The following is an 11097-nucleotide window of genomic DNA, read 5'->3' as shown; positions in this document are numbered from 1 at the left end:
CCCCTGGGTCCAGGCAGGATCAGGGACTCTGGTCCCGTGCAGCAGAGTGTGCTCCGACAGCACAAATCTACCACGGTCCCTGGAGCCGAGACCGACAGAGCACGAATCGGCCGCGGGGCCTGGAGCCGAGACCCAGAGAGCACAAATCGGCCGCGGCGCCTGGAGTCGAGGTCCATAGAGCTGAAATCTACCACAGTTCCCGTATCCAAGGCCCACATAGCGGTAAAGAAGGAATTTTAAATTCCCGGCACCGCCCACCGCGGCCTCCAGCCCGCCCCTCAGCCGAGGCCCCGCCCCCTCGCGGGGCTGTGGGCAGGGCGTCCGGCCACGTGACCCGGGGGCCGCGTGACGCGCTCGCGGGCCGGTAGCACACGTGACCGCTCTCGCGAGCGCCGGCGCGCGCCGGCCGAGGCCCCGCCCCTGCCGCCCCCCCACCCCCGGCTGCGGCGGCGGAAGGAGCCGGAACGCAGCGGCCGCGGCCTGACGGGACCCCGAGCGGAGCCCCCCGGCCCGGGCACGGCCCGCACCCCGCACCGCCGAGGTGAGACCGCCGGATGGGCCCTGCCGGCCCCGCGCGCTGAGCCCCCGCCCGCTCTGAGCGGCCCGGGGCCTGGGCTGGGCCCGGCCTGGGCCTGGGAAGGGCCCGCGCCAGCGGCAGGCCCAGGCCCGACTGTTCTCCCGCGCCGCTCCGCGCCCACGGGAGCCCCGGCAGGGGCCGGTGCCCGGCGGCCGCCGGGGATTTCGGCGCTGAGGCTCGCCGTGTGCGGCGCCCGGAGGGCACACACCGCAGTGCGCGGGGCTTGTTGGGATGTGCATTCATTTTCTAAGGAGCCGGGGAGGTGCGAGGCTTGCCCAAGGCCCCGCTGCTCACACGCTGTAAGCTGTGCGTGTACCCCGTACATGGGCACGTGTTTCAGCCCTCTGTTCTTCACAAGTCTCTTGAGAGCAGCCGGAACTGCACAAAAATTAAACGAGCGGTTATCTGTTGTCAAATTACTGAACAAATACTCATCATTGAAACTTAATGAGCTGTGTTTCTAACACGTTAGTAACAGCTTTTTTTGTTGTTGTTGTTGTCATTTCACCTCACTTGGACCACAAGGCGTGATTATAAAGCAGCAAAGCCGTTGTTTTGATGTGGGGTTTGTATGTGTGTGTGTTCCTTGTAGATGTCAGAAGACCTTGCTAAGCAGTTGGCCAGCTACAAAGCTCAGCTCCAGCAAGTCGAAGCTGCCTTATCTGGCAATGCAGACAATGAGGATTTACTGAAACTGAAGAAAGACTTACAGGTGAGAACTTGAGGGTAGGTGAAACATCAGGGTCTTTTACAAGTGATTTAACTTTACTAAATATTTGTCCTGCAACAAAAACAGACACTTGGTGGGCTGGTTACTTTCATTCCACATAGCTTGATATAGTCATGGTAGGCTTAATTTGGAAAAACCCAAAGCGTGTGGCCTATTTTAAGTATAATTTTTTGGATTACTATAAAAGATGTACTAATTTGTATAGCAAACTCTTTTTCTATAAACTTTGGCCAGAGAGCTGAAAGATATGCCAGTGCTGTCTTTACTGTGTGCTGGGTTTTAATTTTTTTTTCACTGAAGCATTTCTCAAAGTCATTATTTTTTGTTGCTTTTACAATGCTGAAGCCTCATGGTTTAGCATACCATGATGTTCTTACTGAGTTCTCAAATAACTTGATCCAGAACCTGCTTACTCATTAAATACATTTGCAGTGGAGTGTAGTTCTGTATTCCTTGTGCATCTGAGTCCCGATTGTGTTTCTATATAAGAAAGGAAAACAGTTGTGTTTTTTATTTTTCACAAGAGCATAGTGTGTTCCTAACAGCTAAAACCCATTTCTGGTCCTTGGGGTGTGGTTTAGTGACAGGAAGGCCACCAACCTAATTTTAAATATATGAGTGGTCTTTTAGATTCTTGTTCATATAAAGACACATTGGCATATAGCAAATCCCAGCAGTGCTGTTAAAATCTGTCATGAGAGTGCAAGATGCTGCTTCATTTCTGTTGTGGATTGCTTTAGCCATCAGGTGTAAAAATATCTAAAACTACCCAGTGCAAGGTTCAGTGACCACTGCTCTGTATGGAAATACCAGTAATGAATTGGGGCTTCAAAACCAAAACACAAGTAGTGCCTCCAAACAGTGATCTTTAGAATTCCTTTTAAACTGCAAAGGCTTTGTGCCCACAAGGCACTTTATAGATCATCTGAATGTGCTCTGTTGTACACTGTTAAAAGCATGTGTATATTTTTATATTTTTAAAATGCACAGCAAAACCCATATGGGATGATATTTCCGATACCAACACGACCTCGGCTTTGATATGCAGAGATCATTGATGTGAAAGGACAACTTGCAAACTTTTTAATAAAAGCTTTCTGCACAGAATGGGGAAGATCTTTACACTTTCGTCCCCAAAAGGTTTGCTATCCGTATGTTCCACCTTGAAAATGACATAATGTTTTGCAGACTTGATATATGCCAACTAAGCAAACAGCTGTAAGAGTGGGTTTGATGCATCAGTGTCCCAACTAAACAGCTTTTTGTCTGTTCAAAAAGATGGTTACTATGTTACTGAAACATCTTTTTCCTATTGTAAATACTGATGCATTTTGTATGCTTAGATTATTCCAGATTAAATATTAGAAGAAATTGTTAGAAGTACTTAGCTTTTCAGTTCACCAAATCATTTCTAGGACAGTGTCTGTGCACCCAAGAACCAAACTTACCTTTTCTAGGCTTGATGGCAGCTGTCATCTTCTGTAATTGGAGATGAGATCTGTGGGTGTTGTGCTCTGGAGTGTAAGGTTCTGTCTGGCTTTGTGAAGACCAGTTGGTCAGGAAAAATCTTGGCAAACTAAGCGGTGTTCCATGTGGGTCACACCTCCTTATCACGGGGATGTGGCACCAAGCCATGTTGTTCAACCTGTTTGGCTGTACTGAGCTGCAGTGGTAGTTCAAGTCCTGCTCAGAAATTTTCTTGGAATGATTTCTTCTCTTAAAGACTTAAGAACTGTCTCATGGCTTGCATTAAAATTAATGTCTCTATCTTGTGAGCTGAGCATTACGGTACGTGGATATCAGATGAAGGTTTTTACCGAACGTTTGGTTATTTTAATAGCCTTGTGTGTAAGGGGCTTTATTAAATTCAGAGGATTCTTGGTAGACTTGTCTGAAACTATTCACTTACAAGTTCTAGAATAAGCCATCTCTGAGGCAAGAATTAGTCAACAGTTTGGTGTTACTGGTAGTTGCAATACCTGAAACACTTGTTTTCAGGAGTGCCTTGTGCCTGATGTGATGTATTTGACCTGCTGAGAGAGGTACTTAAGCCATGATGCCTCCTGGATTTGCAGAGTACAGCTACCTGTATGCTAAGGAATAGTTTGGGATTTTGCACCTGGGAGGGTAAATTAGGCTAATGCTGAATGTTCTCAAATTAGGCAACTTGATAATCAAAATCTGTTGTGCTTCAGCTGTGGCATTAGGAAAACGGTGAGCTAAGTAGTAGAAGCAATTGTGTGTTCCTGTGCTCACAGTTACTACTGATTGTGCTCGCTGGAGTATTTATTAACCAGCAGCTCTTCCAAAGCAAAGAGCAAAACTTTTATTAGCTGTTGGAAATTCAGACATTAACATGCTGCAACAGAAACAAACTGTTAGGCCTTTGATGCTAGTTGTATAGTTTATCAGATAAAAGTGCTTGCAAGTTTATGATGTATTAATTTACTTGGAAGGTGCTTACAATCCTTTAGGTTCTTAAGGGATGACGAACAGCTCTTTTACTGCATTTTCCTGAGTTTTTGTATGCCCATAGCTGAAGTAAGATGTGAAATGGGGAGGAAAGTTCAGGCTTTGAACACTGTAACCCTCCCCTGACTTAGATATTTACTGTTTGTTAGCAGAGTGAATGGTTCATGCTGAGGTACTCAAAGAATTGAAGAATTTTTCTTTAGGGCCAGCAAAGTTTCTCTGCATTATATATAAAGTTCATGTGGCCCTTTAGATGCTGTCTCCTTTGACTTTTAACCCCAGTGAAATCCAAGAGAGGTCTTGATTGCTTAGTTTTTGATGTAACATTTACAGGAAATTAGAGAGCTTTTTGCAAGCGCCTGCTTGCAAATGAGTAATGTGTGAAGGAACTAGGAAATTTTGCTACTTTGTCATCTTGAATTAGCAAGGGAGGTCTGACTTGACATCTCAAAGTCAGGGAGCTTAAGAAAAAAGCAAACACTCTATCAAAATGACCTAAGGAAGTCAGTTCTTTAGTGTGCGCCTGAATGTTTTCTAGCAAAATGAGAGGGCTTCACAGCTTGGAGGGTGCTCTGCCACCATGACTCTGGATGTTACAGTTCAACCAATGAGAGAAATGCTATAAAAAAATAATAGGCTACTTTTTGAAAATTGGAGGAGGGCATGGGCAACTTTACAGTAGTACAGTGAGGACCATACATATTTTTATCTGCAATTGCAATTAATGCATTTAATTAAATGGTTAAACAACCAAAGCGAGTGTAATTCACACATCAGCAATGAATATAATATAGTAACTTAAAAAAAATTAAACCAAAACCAGTAAGCTTGGGGTAAAAATATGCTTGGTAATAGGAATTTGAAAAATTATTCTTTGTGGTTTTTTTTGTCTTTTATAGGAAGTCATAGAGTTAACCAAAGATCTCCTTTCAACACAACCTTCGGAAACTCTTGCGAGTTCTGACAGTTCCGCGTCCGCCCTGCCCAGTCACTCCTGGAAGGTTGGGGACAGGTGTATGGCCATATGGAGTGAGGATGGACAGTAAGTGTAGAAAACTTCTCTAACAGTTACATGAAATAGTTCAATGGTAAGAGACTTTCATTCAGTTTGAATTGACCAGGGTGACTAAAAGCAAAAAGAAATGATTAAATAAATGTGGTATTAAGTGTTCTTGGACTGTTTATTAAAGGTCAGTATTTTAGGTAGGAAAGACATGGGGGGGCCTTTTTTTCACTAACCTTATAAAAGTAGGGTAGCTTTTGTAAATTACAATTTGCTGGTGAAATAAATGGTAGATGGAAATAACTGGTCACTTAGGACAGTCTTTTGTAAAGCTTTTGGGATGTGTAATTCATGATTTGTCATTGCATTGATATATTTGTGTCACTGATTACTATGAAGAAAAATTCTTGCTGTATCTCAGTTTGGGCCTCTAATTGGATCAATTTTCAATTTTTAATTGAAAATGCTGGGTTTGGCTGTAAAATAACTATGTAATGTAACTATAGAATTAATCAGCCTTTTGGGTTTGGTCTCATATATTATCCTCTGTAGTTCTGGGAACCCAAGCAAATAATTCTGACTCCATAAACTTCAAAATAAACATTTAGAAATTACTTTTCATGCTGCAAATGTGTAACTGTTGCAGCTTTAAAAAAACTGATTATGCAGGAGCAATATTGCAATTGTTATCACTAGAGAGAGGCTCTATTATTGGATGAGTGTGTTTCTCTAAACAATATAGTAACTATGTAAAGCTTTTGATATAACTCTTCATGTCTTAAGTAGAAAACTAATCTAAAAGTGAATAGTTCTTCTGTTTATTAATGAGTAAAATGTTTTTGTGTTAGAACTTAAGAATTGAATCTCTTAGTCTTAGGTTACCATTGGGTCATTGTTTTTGGTCCGATCCTTGGTTACAGGATCAGAGCTTGGGGAAGAGTGTGTCGGAGTGTTCATGGAAGTGCATCTTACTGGACTTTATTGTTCTGGTTTTTTTTAGAAAATCCTTCTTCTGTTGCAGCATTTCTTAAGTGAGCAGTGTTTCATAAAGAGCTAGGCAGAATTTTGGGTTTTTGTGTGTTTGTCCCTAACTCAGCTCAAGATGTTGAGCCACTGAAAACACACAAGAAATTAATTTAGTAAATGTTAATTGGAATGCTGTCTATGAAACATTTCCTTTTTTTCCTCTGTTTGCTCTAGATGTATCCTTTTGCCCTTAAGTTAGACACAGTTATTTTAATTATTTTTGGAAATGTCACTTTTGGTTTTTTTTTTTTTTTTAGTTTTTCCATTTTGAGGTCAGTTCGACCAAAGTGTTTCATACACATAAGTATAAAATGGACTGATTACTGTGAAAATTTCAAAATTGCTGTTTTAAATCAACAAGAAAACTTTTAAGCTTTAAATTGTTGAAAAGGGAATGTTTTGAAAGCTTCAATTTTTCTTAGTTCTTTGTCTCATGGAGAAAAATGGAACGAAAGCTTTGCACTTCTGAGCTGACATTTTCTAAAATTCCTCAATGAGTTCTGTGAGTGTAGCTTTTTTTTTTTTTCCTATCCCATGACCTGCCAGAGCTAAAAGCAAATCAGGATAGTTGATTAGATCAGCCCCAGCATGAATCATTAGTTGTGATAGCTGTGAGGACATTGCTTGTTGAAGCTAAAGGTCAAATACAGCAGATTCCAGTCTTTGTACCTGTGTCCCTTTGACCTTAAGACAATAATCTCTTGGTTTGATTTGTGTATTATCCCTGAAAATGAAGGCTGGTATCTGCATATTTTTCACTTAGTGGCATTAGCTGGCTGATGTAGGTGTTGAAGGGCTGAGTATTAAAGCTTTACTCACATGCTTACAGCCATGATATCTTTACAGGTGTTACGAAGCTGAGATTGAAGAAATAGATGAGGAGAATGGAACAGCTGCAGTTACATTTGCTGGATATGGCAATGCTGAAGTCACACCTCTGTTCAACCTCAAGCCTGTGGAAGAGGGAAGGAAAGCAAAAGAGGACAGTGGCAACAAACCCATGTCCAAGTGAGTAATACACAGATGGAAGTCTGAATGCTGCTTTGTGCGTTGGTTTTGGGTTGGTTGTTTTTTCTTTTTGCCTCTCAGCTATAAAAATTGGTTAATGAGATAAGTGGGTTTTTTTGTTCCTTTTTATTTTAAATTTACATTTACTTAGTATCCTGCTATGTCTACACAGGAGGGTATTTGTAAGGGCTGAAAACTTTACTTGGCAAAAAAAAGGTACAATTCTTCAGAGTTTACGGCCAGTGATCCCTTCCCTAAAAGGTTGTTCTGAGGATTGTGGCATAGATTGACTCTTTCAATTTCCTTATCTTCACTGAAGTAATCTTTGTCCTTTTCCTTCCATCCCTGCTCAATAATCAGTAGCATCAGTCCTGCAGACCTCCAGAAAAATTTGGGCTTTTCACTCCAGTGGGTTATTCACACTTTCCAAACCCGAGATGTTTCTGAAATGTAGAAATGCTGATAGGTCCCATTTCACCCAGAAATGAACTGCACCCAATCCCATGGGTTGCTGTGTTTGGCATGGACTCCTTGGGTGTGCATGGTGGTTGTTGTTATGCCAAATACATAAATAAGTAAGGTAATGCTTATTAATGGAAAGATTAGGTTTGGAATTTTGGGGTTTTGGGATTTTTTTTTTTACCTCCTAGAAATGATGAATATTTACAAGCTTTATTTCTGTAAATTCTGTAAACATCTGGAAAATTAATGTACATGTCTGTTTTACAGTCAGATTGTAGTTTGTTACAGGTAGAGGCACAAACATAAAATGTGGGGTTTGTTTTTTGTTTTTTTTTTCCTTCTCTCCAGAAAAGAGATGATAGCCCAGCAACGAGAGTATAAAAAGAAGAAAGCTTTGAAAAAAGCTCAGAGAATTAAAGAACTTGAACAGGAACGAGAGGACCAGAAAGTCAAGTGGCAACAGTTTAACAACAGAGCCTATTCTAAAAACAAAAAAGGCCAGGTTTGTTTACTTTTGTCAGTATGTGAGTAGCAACAGGGCATAGACTTCTGTGCAGTAGCTTGGGAGAAAGAAGGAGGTGGTTTGTAAAGGGATTCAACACAGGGATTTGGGGTGTTTTTGGGATTCTGAAGTGTGCATTTTTGTATTTTGTGCACTTCAAATGCCTGGGTTTTTTTTTTACTGGATTGCTTTGGAGGAGTGCTGCTCCTAAGAGAGTTCTGGCTGGGAGAACTAGGCTTGCATCAGTTACCAGCTGATGTTTGTTGGAGCCAAGAACCTGATGGCCCCTCTAAACCTCCAAGTCTGGCTCCTTGCTGTGTTTATGACCCAGGAGGCACAGTGCTGAGGACGTGCCCTGGAACAGCAAGTGTAGGGCAAAAAAGGTAGCAAGGACATTAAGTCTTGTTCCATTTCTGTCATGGCTTGACCAAGAGCTGCCAGACGTAGTGGTAAAACTACAGTCTTCCTTTTGAGCAATTATTAGAGATGCCCTTATGAGAGGTGAATTTTACTCCTTATTGGCCTGACCTGAGATCCTCAGTACCACAATCACATCCAGTACTGAGGTGCCAGAAGTTCCCAGCCCCATTGCTTCACTCAGTGACAACACATCACAGCTGAGCTGGCTGTTAGAAAGTGTCCTCATCTGTAGGGCGAAAGTTGAGAATGTTGAAGCACTTCAGATGGTAATGATTGCTTGGTTTGTTTTTTTTTTTTTTTTGTAAAATCCAGTTGGTAATTATTCAGAAATGGTGTTTTGTTTTATTTGCAGGTGAAAAGGAGTATTTTTGCTTCCCCTGAGAGCGTAACTGGCAAGGTTGGCGTTGGAACATGTGGAATTGCAGACAAACCTATGACACAGTATCAAGATACCTCTAAATATAATGTCAGGCATCTGATGCCTCAGTAACAGGTGGAAAAGGTGGAACTTCATCTCTGCAGGGCTTTACACTTACCTTTTTATCATTATATTTTTCTAAAAGTAAATTATTTGTTGGCACATAGTGAGTAGTCCATTTTGTCACCATCACTTTGGCTTCAGCTGATTTGAGCCTTAAATCTCCAGCTCTTGATTTGAACACCCCCAACCATTAAACTTTTTGTAGCAGGTAAACGTTCATGAACTGCTGTTGCCTGTTACTTTCAAAGCAGTATTTGTCTGCAGCTTTGAATCTTTCATTCATACTAGTAGTGAAGGTTTGGTTTTTTTGTTCTTCCTTCAGAAAAAGTGGTGGTATAAAAATGGCACCTTAAGAGCCTCCCTGGTTTCTGTAGTCACAGTGCTTCCTGTGACAAGCTCAGCATTACAGAGCTGCTGCAGCTCTGGGAGAGAGCTGACATATCACATGGAATTGCTAAGGAAGTTTAAATAACTCCTTTACAAATCCACTGTGGATCAGTTTGTACAAATGAGGGCAGAACAGGGCTGATAGAATCTTTATTACTAATGATCACTTACATTCTAGAAACAGTAAATTTGACTTAATTCCAGTCCAAATTTCTTGCACTTGAATTTCAGCAGAGGAGATGCTGTTTCTTGTTGGTTGTTTTTCTTTGTTTGTTTTATAACTACTCATCAAATTATAATAGGAAGTTAATGAAATGTAACCAGAAAACCATAGGACAAGGAACTGTACTTAAGAGTCCCCACCCATCCCCAGGGATCAGAGCTGGTGCTGTGGAAAGGAGCTATCCTGTCCTCCCTTGTAGATCTTGTAGGTGTGCTGGTACAGTCCCAGACCTGTTGGTACAGTCACAGCAGTGACAGCCTGTGCCTGGGCCCCCATCCAGACTGGAGAACCACGGCACAGCAGATGTGAATGCTTGGATCCCACTTAGATAGCTGTGAGTGAGTAAAGGTTAGCTGGGAGTTTCTGTCCTTATATAACTGACTGGCCCTAGAGTCCATTGTACCTTAGCTGTATTACAGTGCTGCTGAGCCCCTTCAGTTTTCTTCAGGAATCCACGTGTAAAAGCTCTTGCTTTTTTGTACTCTCTGTGATTTGCTTTCCTCTGTTCCTTGTCTCACACTTACGGTAGCGATGCCACCTCTGAACCCGTAATGTGTTTAAAGAAGTTAATGGGTAGCCCTGTATACAATGTAGATATTATTTTTGTAAAATCTAGGGCTGAGTTAATGGACAAGAGTACATCAGCTATTTCCCCCATTAAATAAAACATGTGTCTTGTCCATTAACCCTGACCATTATTTCCCTGTATATTATGTTAATGTAGCTCATTTTGTAATTTGTTAACTAGATCAGGTCACGTCAGCAATTGTTGATGCACTGATTGGTGGAAATGTCCATCAGTTACCTGAGTCACAACTCAAGCTAAACTCTACAAGCAGTAGTTTAGAATCCATACATAGAAAAAGGTTCTCCCTGTAATGGGAGATGGTGATTTTTATGAATACAAAGTGTGTTAATTTCAGTTTTGTATGTTTAACTTTTATTAAATAAAGTGTTTAAAATCTGCTGGATATATTTGTTGAAGTGGAATTTTTCATGGAGGGAAGATAATAGTAAATCATCAGGACAGGGGTGAGTACAGCAGAATCTGCTGGACAGAATGCAATACTCAAAAGTGGCGCTGAAGTAGAACACTGACTGCAAGATAAAGTAGGTGTTGCTTAATTCCTTATCTTCATTGGTAGCAGGGGGGTTAAATTTTCTTTTGCATAGAAAACATCTCAGGAGTAGAACAGTCTGCTTTTTAGAAAGGGAGTTTGTACTGCAGCCTGCAGCTACAACCACACGTCCCAGCAGTGACATTAATGAGGTGACAGTTGTGCCACACTGACAAGCTCAGTGCTGAGGAAGGTCACCTGTTGTCTTTCACAGGTGGCTGTGATACAGTGTCCCTTTCACTTATCCAAAAGGAGCATGTTGAAGTCAGAACTGACACATGCTAAAGCAGGCAGAACTGGAGTTTTCAGGAAGCCTACTCTGAACTCCACCTGTTCTTTTAACAGAAAATAGTCTTTGGAAAAAAAGGCTCAATCAATATCTGACATGAGCTACATCTGCTTATCTTTAATGTAATAAATACAATCAATAGAGCATCCCAGGGCTATTTATTTGTTCACTAGCTCTGTAGAGCAATAGACTGAGTCATCAGAACACAATGGGTGGTGTGAGCCTCCCCTGCAAGGGGCAGTCCAGCCCAAGTTGTTTTAGCTGAACCTTTCAAAAAATTTAGCAAAACTTACCCTTTCCACTGAGTAATTTACTGTCACCTCTTGTAATGGGGTTGCCTCATAAACTTGGGTGCAACTCTTCTGTTGGGTACTGCAAAGAAGTGCTGAAATAAAGTTT

General features: G+C 41.6%; 1 protein-coding gene across 1 annotated transcript; it reads left to right on the top strand.

The window, feature by feature from the left end:
- The first annotated feature begins 428 nt into the window (after positions 1–428).
- SMNDC1 (survival motor neuron domain containing 1) lies at positions 429–10262 on the top strand. Its single transcript, XM_084210578.1, has 6 exons — positions 429–541; positions 1170–1289; positions 4679–4821; positions 6655–6816; positions 7627–7780; positions 8553–10262. Exons 2-6 carry the CDS (start codon positions 1170–1172, stop codon positions 8688–8690), a joined length of 717 nt encoding a protein of 238 aa, XP_084066704.1. The 5' UTR covers positions 429–541; the 3' UTR covers positions 8691–10262.
- The last annotated feature ends 835 nt before the right edge of the window (positions 10263–11097 follow it).

This window comes from Fringilla coelebs (assembly GCF_963513975.1).
Source record: "Fringilla coelebs genome assembly, chromosome: 8".
NCBI classification, from domain to species: Eukaryota; Metazoa; Chordata; class Aves; order Passeriformes; family Fringillidae; genus Fringilla; species Fringilla coelebs.
This window is presented reverse-complemented; position numbering and strand designations above follow the sequence as displayed.